The sequence below is a fragment of the Cornus florida genome, unplaced genomic scaffold, assembly GCF_030987335.1.
Source record: "Cornus florida cultivar Cherokee Brave unplaced genomic scaffold, ASM3098733v1 CherokeeBrave_3.0.0_Hap2_Chr10, whole genome shotgun sequence".
Classification (NCBI taxonomy): domain Eukaryota; kingdom Viridiplantae; phylum Streptophyta; class Magnoliopsida; order Cornales; family Cornaceae; genus Cornus; species Cornus florida.
In genome coordinates, this window is record NW_026775580.1 from 58,520,144 (window position 1) to 58,534,133 (window position 13,990).

The window sequence follows — 13,990 nt, forward strand, 5'->3', positions numbered from 1 at the left end:
TTATCCTATAAAGCCAGAGAAATTCTAAATTTGAAAATTTTGAAAAATTCCTCTCATAAAGAAAAGAGAAAACGGGCCTTACCTAATGAATTAATCGGTAGGGTGCTCAGATCTCTAAACGGATATGTTCGTGTTTGAGAATAAATAAATAAATAAATAAATCCACACAAATGACACAACAAAGATAATTTCTCCTAAGTAATCTATGAAACTCTTAAGATTTAGCAGCATATAACTATCTTGAAACTAGAATTAAAATAAATAAATATATATATATATATATATATATATATATATTTTTTTCTTCTAGTTAGTGCTCACACACACATGTCTCTTCTGTGATTTAAACCCCTGACCTCCTTTTGAAAAGTAAGAGACTAAAGTGGTCATAAATAAAATGGCCCACTAAAAAATTTTAAAGTGGAATTTTAAAGAAATAGTTTAGTGGCTTTAATCTCACATATTAGGTCGAGAGTTCAAATTCATTCAAAGTTTTTTAGTAATTGCTTGGTACATGTTAAATGAGAAGACTACATGCGTCGGGTAATGAATTACAAGATGTTCTAAGAGGTCATATACCATCATTGTTGAAGGAAAAAAAAAAATTGATGCTATTACACTACTTATAAGTTTAATTTATTGTTTATTACTACTATTAAATTGTGAAATCCAACTAAAATTCTCTATTTTTGGGGTTTATACCATCAAATTTAACATTAAAATAAATAGAACCACATAAGACTATAGGAAGTTCATCCACATTTTCACACCTTTTCTTTTATTTGTAGTCTTTTTTTGATTTCTCACTTGTCTCTTAGCTATCCAGTTATTGTTACTATTAGTTCAATGTAAGTTTTTCTTTTACTATATATATATATATATTATCTTTAGCCTCGAATTGTATTAACTTTATTTTGTCAGATGCAACTTCTACCATTTATTTGTTATCCAATTAGAGAGTGTTTGGTCTAATCTCACTCAAACGCCCATTTTTATTTTTTTTTAAAGTTCTCTCAAAGGCCCATTGAATGAAACAGTGTATGACTAAATAATTTTAGCCAATTAATTGTGAATTTCTTCATAATATTAAGGGTTAGGTTAGTGCACGAGACTTTCATTATTGTAGAGTCTAAAAAAATTTGCGCTTACATAATTTTATCTTTATATATGAAGAGACTAATTTTTATTTCGAATCGAGAACATCCAAGTCACGATGAAGCAACCACATAATCTTTATAAGCTAGGCCCAAATACCATGGGATGTAGCCCAATGGATCACAATGATCTCTTCTTCCACAAAGAAGAGATTGAGGGTTGGAGTTTTTTATGGGCCGTTTGCGAAAAAAGAAAGAAAAAATAAAACAGGCCCAGGCCCAATTTAATTCCATCATTGCCCTCGAGTGTTCGGCAGGCTGGCGGTTCAAAACTCTACGGAATACTGTAATTTAAGAAAAGATATAGGGCAATTCTGTCCATTCATCTTTTCCATGATATAACGCACGCCTATATAAGGGCACAGCTACAAAAACTAGGGTATAAAAAGCCCCAATCTTCCTCCCCTCTCTTTCTGCGCTCTCGAGCTCAAGAGCACGCGATAACGCTGGTCACTGTTTCTTCTCCTCCTCACATCAATTGTACTTTCGACTTGAATTACTCTCTCTCTCTCTGTATATATGTGTATATAAATTCATACAATTTCTTGAGAATTCATAGTCGTGATTCAACGTTTTATTGGAAAATGTCTTGCACACTGATTTGTATGTATGTATGTATATATATGCATATACTCTTGCATACTGATTTGTATATATATACATATATATGTATATATATGCATATACTCTTGCATACTGATTTGTATATATATACATATATATATATATATGCATATACACATGTGTGTATATATGTGTTAAATTTGTTCACTGTTTATAAATTCATGGTGGTTTTGGTTTGATATACCTTGCGCTATCTGAGCTTTGATTCGTATGAGTTTTTCAGATCTCGGTAAGGAAGAAGAATGGCAACGTTCGAGTTGTACCGCAGATCGACGATCGGGATGTGCCTGACCGAAACTTTGGACGAGATGGTTTCAAACGGAGTTCTCAGTCCTGAGCTTGCCATCCAAGTTCTTGTTCAGTTCGACAAGGTACACTGAAAGCTCCTTAAACATGGCATTAAAACTCTCTCTATATATATGCATATATGATTTATTTATTTTCTTATTGTTTAAATTGTTGTATGGATTTCAGTCGATGACTGAAGCTCTGGAAACCCAAGTTAAGAGCAAGGTGTCCATTAAGGTAATAGTTCATTCAGTAATTTCTGCCTATTTTTATTATCACTTGGGGAACAGAATTCACTACTCACAGGTTAGGTTCATTCATTCATCAATTAGGGTTATATGGCTTTTGATCGAATTGTATGGAAACAAAGTTTTCTTTTTTGATTAAAAATCTCAACCCTAAAGGCTGTAGGACTTCATTTTCTCTATAAATATATCTCTGCTTAAAAAACCTGGGCATGCGTCATATATTATCTCCAAGCGTACTTGGAGCAAAAAAAATTGTGTTTTCTAGCAATCCGTTACTTTTTTTAGTTTATTTGATCTTCATCATTCATCTAAGCTGGTGAGTATGCATATACGGTATTGATCATCAACAAGTGTCGCACATACATTAGATTCTATATCAATCAAGGAGCAATCTTACAGAATAATTGATTGGACGATTGGACCAAAGGTCAAAGTACTTGTGAAGAAACAGATCTTGTGAGGAGCAGATTTGTTGACGGAGCGTACCTTGTGCATAAGACTTGAGAGGGGTTTGAACTGTTAACTTAGTGTAAATCTCTTTCTTATAGTGGATTTATATGTCTATATTAGGTCTCGTGGGTTTTTCCCTTGGGATTTTCGTGTAAAAAAAAAAATAATGTGTCTTGTGTGCTTCTAATTTATTTCTTTTACATGATATATTAATTGCTTGTGTGTTTAGTTATACGATGGACTGAGTGGATTGCCTCGTAGTTTGGCAGTATAATTTTTGAATAGTTGTTAATTCAGTTAATTTCAAAAATTAGTTAACCTATTCACCCCTTAGATCACGGACCTTGTGCTAACTCCATATCAAAATCTTGGGATAGGTCGTAGACGTCTCAATTTGTCCACCTGTAATGTTATTGTTACATAAGATTATCATACTTATGATTAGGTTTTAGTTGCATCCATATCAGCTTTGATTCATATGGTTAAAGTATAGTGACTTTTGAGCATGGTGGTTTAAGTATTGCGATGGCATTTAAAAGAGGGGTGTATCAGGGGTTCAATTTCTATTGTTGCCAATTGAAAATTATGAATCTGATTCCTTTTCTCTGTTGGTAGTGTTAACCACTGGATTGAACTCAAATTTAGACTCGTCCAACTTGGTTAGAATCTATGCTTAGCTCTAAAGTTTTCCATGTTGATCTTGCACATCACACGCTTTTCAATATATATTTGCTATGCCCATGTGGAGCCCTTATTTGGATGCTTACTTATTTTAACCATTATTTGCAAAACAGAAAGGAGTCACAAAGGGATATATTGACACAATAGAGAACGTGTACGATGGTTGTGTGACTATAGTTAGAACGACTGTAGGAGAAAAAAGTGAATTCCAAATTACTGTACTTACATTAAGGGTCAAGATTAAGCCCATACTTATTTTGCCATGGATGAGCTAACAAGACACGTTTAAAATGAGATTTCAGGTGTTATGAACTAATCCTTTTTGTATCAGCTTTGATACTACTCTGTCCCATAAAAAGTGTCTGCCTTTCCATTTTTGAATGTCCCAAAATAATTGTCCCAATTCATGTGGACCCTTCTTGCCTCGACGTGTCCACCTATCCACACTATTTTTTTAATATTCCTAATTTTCCCTCCTTGCCTTGAAGTTATAAAAGCATGTTGACCCACCATAGAATTATTTGGAAATTCATTCCCTACCACTATAATAAATAAATAGAACATTAAAAACTACACTCTTAAAAAGTTAGATTTCCAAAAAGGGACATTTTTTATGGGACAGAGGGAGTACTTGTTAGGAATTAATCCGTCCAAGATCACACACAACAAATATGCAATGGCAACAAAAGAAAATTTAGATGGAAGTAACACACTAACTTTTATTAGAGAATAGAGAAGATTAAAACCCTTAACGGATTACCAAGAGGTATTCCACACTCACCCACTAGAAGAAGACAACTTCTTCTAAAAGCAATACACTCACTCTTGGCCTTCAATAACTTTACTCTGTTTTTCTCTCTACTCTCTTCTCTCTATTCTTCACTCTCTCTTTACTCAGCTCATCACACTGAGCTTTCTTCACACCACATTTTACACAGGTTATCACTCCATATATATAAGCACTGTTTTGCCGACTTCACACCGTCTTTGAAGCAAGAATACATTTAATGTGCCAACACACCTTTTCATTTCTTCACTTTTACTTTTCCTTACATTTCTTAACCATTACACACCGCAACCAATCAGAACACGCCTTTTGTGGATAGCATATGGCTTAGCTGTCGCCTTTGGCACCTTGTGTATTCTTTTGGGAGCGCTCCCCTCTTGAGCGCCTTTTTATGAAATCTTACCCAAAAAAAAAAAAAAAGGAGAAGAAGAAACCTATGGCCTTAAATAGAGCAGAATGAAAAATTAAGATTCATGAAGCCGACCCCAAGTAGTTGGAAAAGGCTTTGTTTTTTGTTGTATTTACAAAACAGTAAGTTTGACAAAGAATGAGTGTATTATGACTTTTAGTTATGCAACTCGTCTAGTACTACTTTCTCTGTTATTTTTCTGTGTTTCTTGTATGCAACACTATCTTTGTTAGGTGCCACCTTTGTGACCTAAAGGTAGTCCCTTATTTATACCGTCCATACCTCACTTATAAAGTAGTGGGGGGATTTGGGTTCCATATTGTGAAAATTAAATAACTAATATCAAATATATAGTAGGTTTTGTAGGTGGACATATTTAGTACCTATAAGTTGTATTTCTAGGGGATGACATCTTTTTTCGTATAGATGTAGATACCGTTACGTTTCTTTAATGTCTTTTTTAATATATGTTTTGTTATTTTTATCAATATATTTTGTATCTTTATTCCTACAACAACAACAATCAAGCCTTTTCCCCAATTACTTGGGGTCGGCTATCTATGTTATTTAGAGGGATTGCAAGTGTCCGATTTGAAATGGGTATCCATTTCCCAAGTTTGTCTAGGAGATTGAGACTTTTTCAAAATCCATCTTTGCCTTTGACTGACTGGTTGTGTCGAGGTATAACAAAATTTTAGCAGGGCAGGTTTCTTTAAATCCTGACTCTCTGACTCTGTCCAAACCTAAATCAGGTTCAGCACCTACTTCCAAACATAGCCCTATTCTATTTAATTGCTCCCAAATTTGTCCCGTTAGGGTATAGATCAGGGATGGTTACATTCCAGGTTAAATTATCGTTCATAATTATTCATCTTTGGATTACCATTGTTTCTATTTTGATTAGAGAATCGAATAGGACTTAAATAGTTGGGGTTATAAGGTTTTGTTAGCTGCTTTACAAGCTAAAAAAACAAGTGACTGTGTCTATTTCTGCTACATCTCAACCTATAAAAGAAGTAAGTTGATTTTCCTATGTAACACTTCCATCTTATAAAATTTCCATATAAATCAAGAAATGAAGGTTAATGCACCCGACTCTCTTTTTCTTGAGTTTATGCCTCTTTTATCAAATAGATCTCCCGGCTTGCTAGTACAACCATCTGACTTTGATTTGACCTTTTTTGTTGTGTTTTCTTTTTTCAGACTCATGACAATTATATAGGTATGGGGCTACCATTTTAATACTAAATTCCACCAAAAATGTGTAGCATGACCATGTTTTTCAAAGTCAGGCATGACTGCTATATAACATGTCAGTGCTGGTCCCAAACCCTTTACAAATCGCGATACAATCCCATTACAACACCTGTTACACTAACATCCAAGGTTTGTGAAACGTGCCATCTTTTCAGTAGGATAGTAGAAACCAGCGGATAAATTTCGTCCAACATGTCAATTACGCCAAAATTCTACTTATCAAAATAAAATAAAAAAATTTACGCCAATATCTTAAGATAATATTCAGAATGCCTAATTCAAAATATTCTCCCCCCGTTCCCCCGACAAAAAAGGAAAAAATAATAAGGAAAAGAAAAGTTGACATCATTTAAAAGAGATATGATGAAACAAGGTAGTAAACAGTCAAAAGTCGTTTTAATGAAATATTGTTCTACCACATTATGCTTGATGTTATGAGTAAATCATGAAATCCCAATATTCTAGTTAATACTCCTAATGATGGAGCTAATTTCATGGAAGTTATCAGGATGATACCATCATCCTGATAACTTCCATGAAAGTGCTCGGCATTTTTTGAAGTCCCAATGCCATCAACAACTACCCATACAATATGTCTAGTGTCTTAAAGGTAGTAGTCTTCCATCATTACAACATCTCATCCCAAATTCTACTCCTGAGAACACAATAGAGCCAATCAGCATATCAAGCATGCCGTGGTGAAGCCAGGATTTTGCTGCAGGGAGAGCATAACTTCTCAACCTTTAGATGATCTTTCTTTGTACAAGTTTGTGTTTCAATAAGATTTCCTTAATGTGCATAAAAGCCAAATATGACAATGCAATTAATTGATAACTAAATGTGATGAACAATACTGTAATTGCATAGTTGAGAATAGTAAGTAATATCATTTGTCATAAATAATTTGCAAAAAAAAAAAATATTCAATATTAACATTAGCATAATTAGATAATCAGACAAAGCTTCATTAGTAAAGACCAAAAACCTGGATTTCCTTGGTAAATCTAGTTTGGTAAAGGTTATAGAACATAAATGTAACAATGTATATAAATTGCTTAAAGTTTTCAGCAAGGGATCGAATAAAAAATAATTACACGGTATGATATTATTAAATTTAATTTAACATATTTAAGAAATTCAAGCAAACATCTACATATTATTTGAATGAACTACGTAACTTTTTATATGAAACTCTGGGACTTTTAATAGGTGTTAAACCTTTTTTTATTATTATTGTTTTGAGATAAGTTTGGGTAGCATCCATCTTTATTAATAGCTTTAATGTCTCCCTTCTTTTTCATTGATTATGTTCCGGTCCTTTATCAGCAGCTTTTGATACTTCAATTTGATATCCCCATGTATTGTTCTTGGGGAGTATACATGTGCTCTAGAAAGCTGTACCTGCTTTCCTACCTTGTTTCTGTTCTCTTTGTTTAACTTTAGTCCTCGAAGTGCAATCAGTGGCATTTGAATGAGTAGGTGGGAGTTAATATCTTAACACTTCTTTTGAATATGTGTTACTCTAAGTCTTATGCCATGTGGCCCGTGTCTTTATCACGATCTCCCTAAATTTATACAACCCTGCTTTTTAGATATGACTTCATGATAAACCTCATCATATTAATTATCACCCATAGTAAATTTGAGTAAACAATGTGAAGTAATAGGTGCCTCATTTGCCTCTCGATTGGCAATTTCGAGTTATCTATAGCTTTTGTAGGAATAATTCACTGCTACCACCATCAAGGATTGCGTTGCTTACCTTTCCACCATAATATACTCTGTTTTTGAAAATATGGAGGCACCTCCAAGCCTTTTCTTTACCTTGAGTGTACCTTTTCACCATGATATACTCGGTTTTGGAAAATTTTGAGGCACCACCGATGTATCCAGTTATAGGTTTTCTCATCACTGTAAATATGGTTGTGATGATGTATCTCCTCTGTTCTTCTGAGCTATCTTGGGATTTAATTGAGCTCCCTACAGGCTATGGGCACAACCAAGGCAAGTATCCAAAGAGCAAAAGCCATTTGAAAGTATACGGGGCACAAGAAAGTAGAAAAAGAGTTTGAGATGGTTTTAGAGAGAGTGTGTGTTGAAGACGCAAGGTTGGTATGTGTTCTTTATCATGAGAGACAGAGAGAAAGAGAGAGAGAGAGAGAGAACTTGTACTATATTTCACACACTAAACAACCTAATAAGCCTACATAAGCTTATATAAAGGATACAAGTCACCTTAATAACACAAGGGTCCTACTAACATAATGTAATTACATAATGGCCCAACATATATATATATATAACATTCTAACACTCTCCCTCAAGTTGGAGAATATATATCAAATAATCCCAGCTTGGAACAGATAGTTCTTAACCGGTTATGACCCAATGCTTTGGTAAACATATCAGCTAATTGATCTTCAGACTTCACGAATGGAGTAGAGATGCTCCCACGTAATATCTTTTCTCGAATGAAGTAACAATCAACTTCAATATGTTTGGTCCTCTCATGAAACACAGGATTTGAGGGAATGTGAACTGCTGCTTGATTATCACAGAACAATGGAGTAGGAGCTTCAACTGTCAACCCAAGTTTTTTTAGAAAATGTTGTATCCAGGTCAACTCACTAGTAGTCTGGGCCATTGCCCTATACTCAGCTTCAGCACTAGATCGAGCTACCACCGTTTGGTTTTTACTTCGCCATGTAACAAGATTTCTTCCTACAAATATGCAGTAGCCTGTAGTAGATCTCCTATTTGAAGGAGAACCAGCCCAGTTGGCATCTGTAAAACCTTCCACCCTAAGATGACCATTTGATTTATATAGTAACCCAACACCTGGAGCTTGCTTGAGATATCGGATAATCCAAAGAACAGCAATCCAATGTGGCATTCTAGGAGCTCCCACGATTGACTTAGAACACTAATTGCATATGAAATATCAGGTCGAGTGATGGTGAGATAAATTAATTTCCCAACAAGGCGATGAAATCTGCCTGGATCATTAAATAAATCACCCTCATCAGACACAAGTTTTGTATTCGAATCCATAGGAGCATCAACTGGGCAACCACCCAACATACCTATTTCTTCTAATAAATCCAACACATATTTTCGTTGGGATAAACTTATACCCTTCTTGGATCTAGCAACTTCAATACCCAAAAAATACCTAAGTTTACCCAAGTCTTTAGTGTGGAATCGATATTGCAGAAACAGCTTCAACTTAGCAATGCCTTCAGAATCATCACCTGTGATCACAATATCATCTACATATACCACAAGAAAGATGAAGCCAGCTTTAGTGCGCTGGTGAAATACCGAATGGTCGATCTGACATCTGTTAAGACCAAATTTAAATGCCGCCTCAGAGAATTTTCCAAACCAAGCCCGTGGAGATTGTTTCAATCCATATAGGGGGGCCTTTTTAAGGCGACAAACAGTGTGAAGATACTCCCACTGAGCAGCAAACCCAGGTGGTTGCTCCATATAAACCTCTTCTGCTAAGTCACCGTGCAAAAAAACATTTTTAATGTCTAACTGAAACAGAGGCCAATTTCTATTAGCAGCAAGAGAAATCAAAACACGAATAGAAGAAATCTTAGCAACAGGGGCAAACGTCTCATCATAGTCACCATAAGTCTGGGTATAACCTTTGGCAACAAGACGGGCTTTTAAAAGCTCAACGGACCCATCTGGAAGATACTTCACAGTGTATACCCAGTGACAACCAACAGGTTTGACACCTGGAGGTAATGGAACAAGATTCCACGTGCTATTCTGATGCAAAGCATCCATTTCATCTTGCATTGCTTTCCTCCAGCCCGAATCAAACAAAGCATCCTACACAGTCTTAGGAACAAATGTAGTAAACAATTGAGAGGAAAAACATGAGAAGGATGACGATAAGGAATTATAAGAGACATAATGAGCAATGGGATGATTAGTGACACACGAGCGAGTATCTTTACGAAGTGCAATAGGCAAGGAATCAGACATAGTGGACTGTGTTGGATCCAAAGACTCTGAAGACGATGGAGGAGGCACGACAGGCTTTGGTCTTCGAGTGTACACCTGTAACGGGGCAGGCAAAGGAGATCTAGGGTGAAGAGAAAGTGAGGGAAATGGAACCGCAGGAGAGGCGACTCAGGAGTAATATCAAGAATTGAATCACTATCTGAAAAATATGGGACGGACTCACAAAAGGTCACATCCGCGCTAATAAAGTACCGTTGAGAAACAAGACTATAGCAGTGACAACCTTTATGAGAACGAGAGTATCCAAGAAATACACACTTTGTGGCACATGGGTCAAGTTTATCAAAACCAGGACCAAGATTGTGGACATAACATACACATCCAAAAACTCTAGGAGTAAGAGAAAACAAAGGAGAATCAGGAAATAAAATAGAACGTGGAGATTTGCCATCTAATACAGATGACGGCATACAGTTAATAAGATGACAGGCAGTAAGAATAGCATCACCCCAAAACCGTTTAGGCATGCGCATATGAAACAAAAGAGCACGGGCTACTTCTAAGAGGTGTCGATTCTTACGTTTTGCAACTCCATTTTGTTGAGGAGTATAATAAACACATGAATTTTGATGAATAATTCCTTTATCACTAAGATATGTATCAAAGGAGGTTGAAGAATATTCCTTAGCATTATCAGAACGTAAAATACGAATTGGGCAGCCAAACTGAGTTTTGATTTCTTTTCGAAATTTTTGAAAAATTAAAAATAACTCAGAACGATCTTTCATCAGAAACAACCAAGTCAGGCGAGAATAATCATCCACAAATGTCACAAAATAATGAAATTTTTTGATTGAAGAATGCTTTATTGGACAGATACCATGTTCTACCATGTTCTTTATCATGAGAGACAGAGAGAAAGAGAACTTGTACTATATTTCACACACTAAACAACCTAATAAGCCTACATAGGCTTATATAAAGGATACAAGTCACCTTAATAACACAAGGACCCTACTAACATAATGTAATTACATAATGGCCCAACATATATATATATATATAACATTCTAACAGTATGAAAGAGAGTTAATAGGGAGTGGAAAATATATATTTATGGGAGGTTGAAAATTGGTAGGAAAGGGATCCTCAAAGTTGTGCATTTTAAATTACGAAACAAATTTCAGTTTTTTTGATAGGTCAAGGTGTCGGTCGAGCTTCCTGGGTTCCAGTCAATCAATAGAGGTATCGATCGAGGCCTACTGAATTCTAGTGCCCTGTCTTTCCAACTTCTGATCGATCAAAACCTTTTGGAATCCATTTCAATAGATGGAGACATTGATCAAGGTTGTCTGGATCTCAACTCTAGTTTTCTTCTGTTCAGTGGATTGGCAATTGATCGACACGCATTGTTTCTAGGAGAGTACAAGGACCGAAACTCTAGGCCCTAATAGAGACAGGATTTAAACCTAAAAGGGGGGACAGGATTTGTAGGCTGTCCTAACTACTTTTAATTTTTTTTAACTAAGTAACTTAAACTTAAATCAATAAAATACACTGAAAATATGTGAATCAGTCATGCATGGACAGATCACATCAATTATGTATTAAGTAAAGCAATAAAAAGCATGCACAATAGATACCAAGATTTTTACATGAAAACCTGGAAGGTAAAAACCCCGGAACCATGTCCATTCATATCAAATCCAATATATGAAGAAGTTATTACACTAGGTTGACAGTTCAAAACTCCAGAATTTCTAGTCACCTCTTGACACAGACTGATTCACCAAACTCACACTCAGAGTCTTCAGGCATCTGCTCCGTCAACAGATTCCGCAATCTGCTTCTTCAATAGCTCTTTGATCTCCAGACTAGTCGTCCAAACCAATTTCAGACGAATAGGTTGAACGTGTTGAACTCTAATTGAGATCAGCAATAATAGATCGTCAGCATGTGCATAAAACTCCATACCCTATATGCTGAATGATTGATGATGAAAAACAAAATTTTATGCACTCAAAAATAACCTCGAACAATATTTTATGTCTATTTATTGTATTCTCTGTGTCTGCAATTTTTTTTTCCCGATAACCGGGGTGCCTGGGGCTTTGCCCCCAACTAATCCACGGGACCCGTGCAAGGCCCCCAATGCACACACATGGATCGGGTAAAGATTGGACTATTATGTCCACGTGGCCCGTAAAGAATTGTTTGCACCTAGAAGGAATCAATCCCGAGACCTGATGAGATATTCATAGACAAAATATAGTGTAGAGATTAAGGTCATAGTATTTTATTCACAAAGGAAACCTCATTTTTTAATGGTTCAATTGATCAAGTTTCCATTTCAATTATGTTCAGTAACCTTCTTGATATGTCGAACGACCAAAGTGCAATGCGCAGCTATACTTAGAAAATTCAAATAAAGGAGTTCCAAAACCTTGTAATGCATATCAAAAAAGAATTTTCTAAATCAAAACATGTATTAATAAAGCTTAATTTATGAATGCATAAACCCTAATTTGGTGAGTGCATATTTGTATATCAAAATTACCTTTGTATCCTTGGCTTTTAAGATTACCATTCTACCCTTGGATAGACTTCAATTACCATCATCATCCGCTGGCATGCATCTTTGCATAATCTTTAAGTTGAAGTTTTTCACCTTAGTTATTGCAATAGGATTGTAAAGTCTCATTGGTTTGCAATTTTACTGATGTACCAACAGGTCAGTGGCCTAGCGGTATCAGACCCTTACTTCCCAAAGGGAGGTCAAGGGTTCAAGCCTTAGTGGAGGCATGTGTGTACGAGTACCAATTATGAAAATAAATAAATAAATAAATTCACTGATGTGATTGATTACTTGAGAGCTTGAGACAATATGACTCTGCGCGCTTGAAAATTGCTCTCCCTGATGGGATTTTCAGCTGTTCTTTCTTTGTAAATAGTTCCTTGCATGCAGTCATCCCCTACCTGTCATATTCGAGTTCTTCTATTACCTGATTTCTTCCACATCCCTCGTCTGCTTTTTCTATTCCTTAACGTCTGGGAGCACATTCATCTTAAACTGAGTTTTTTTGTTTCCCCACCTACAGGGACATCTGCACACATACAGATTCTGCGACAATGTTTGGACCTTCATCTTACAAGATGCTTTATTTAAGAACGAAGACACCCAGGAGAATGTTGGTCGGGTGAAGATAGTGGCATGTGACTCGAAGCTGCTCATACAATGAGACTCTCACATGTGAACGATAATGTTCAATAAAGGGTTTTATTTCATTCCGGTGGTAGTAGAAGGGGATGTTGGAAAGGAAGAAAGGAAGAAGTACTTCTCCTGTCAGTTGTAGTTGCAGGAAAGAGATTATGAGGATTAAACACTTGTAAAAACAAATCAAACTGTATGACTATAATTGCTGGATGTCGTCATATAACCACGCCACGTATATTGTGGATGGTTATTTCATCCTGTGTGTCTTATTTTAAATAAGTTAGATGTCTTGGATTATAGCTTGAACATTTTGAATGTGGCTTGATTGTGTTGTTAAAAAACCTAGTTGGAATATGATCTTCCTTCAAGTGCCCTAGTCAACATTGTATGAATGGATTGGTCATTTTGGAATTGTGATCGTGTATATATGGTATCATTAAGGTAGTACTGAATTATGAATTACAAAAATTGAGTGTCACTAGTATAGTATAATAGAAGTGTAACGGGTGGTCCTTGGTCTATCTTTTCACTTCTACCCTCATCCAAATTTGTCGTGGACCCCAGCATTCTTATAGTAAGCCTTTGCCTTGGGACCGATGGAGATGAAGTGACATTACACTTGACCTTGTTAGCTTAGCCTTGTTAGACTTGCCTCTAGGACTCATTAGATGGAGATTCCTATGTGATTGACGCGGAGCTTGACCTTCCTTAGTCTCTAAGGAATAAAAGGAATCGAAGAAAGATAAAAAGAACACTATATGAGTAATTACAAAGAAAAGGCTTTGAAAAGGGAGCCTGGTCCAACTTGTATCTTCTCCACCCAAACTTGGGCAATGCTCTCGTTGCAGCAGGGGACCCTGTCTAGCAGGGGTTAGACCCGGACGTCCTCTGAGTTGTGCA

At 35.9% G+C, this 13,990-nt stretch overlaps 1 protein-coding gene across 2 annotated transcripts; it reads left to right on the forward strand.

Annotated features, from left to right (window-relative positions):
* The first annotated feature begins 1,535 nt into the window (after window positions 1-1,535).
* LOC132278684 (transcription initiation factor IIA subunit 2) lies at window positions 1,536-13,466 on the forward strand. 2 transcript variants are annotated; one of them, XM_059780530.1, is made up of 4 exons: window positions 1,536-1,634; window positions 2,002-2,149; window positions 2,253-2,303; window positions 12,975-13,466. In XM_059780530.1, the coding sequence occupies exons 2-4, from the start codon at window positions 2,021-2,023 to the stop codon at window positions 13,113-13,115; spliced, it is 321 nt and encodes a 106-aa protein (XP_059636513.1). In that variant the 5' UTR covers window positions 1,536-1,634; window positions 2,002-2,020; the 3' UTR covers window positions 13,116-13,466. The 2 variants fall into 2 exon arrangements, with proteins under 2 accessions (XP_059636513.1, XP_059636514.1); XM_059780531.1 differs by having other exon boundaries at window positions 1,544-1,603.
* Window positions 13,467-13,990: the final 524 nt, after the last annotated feature.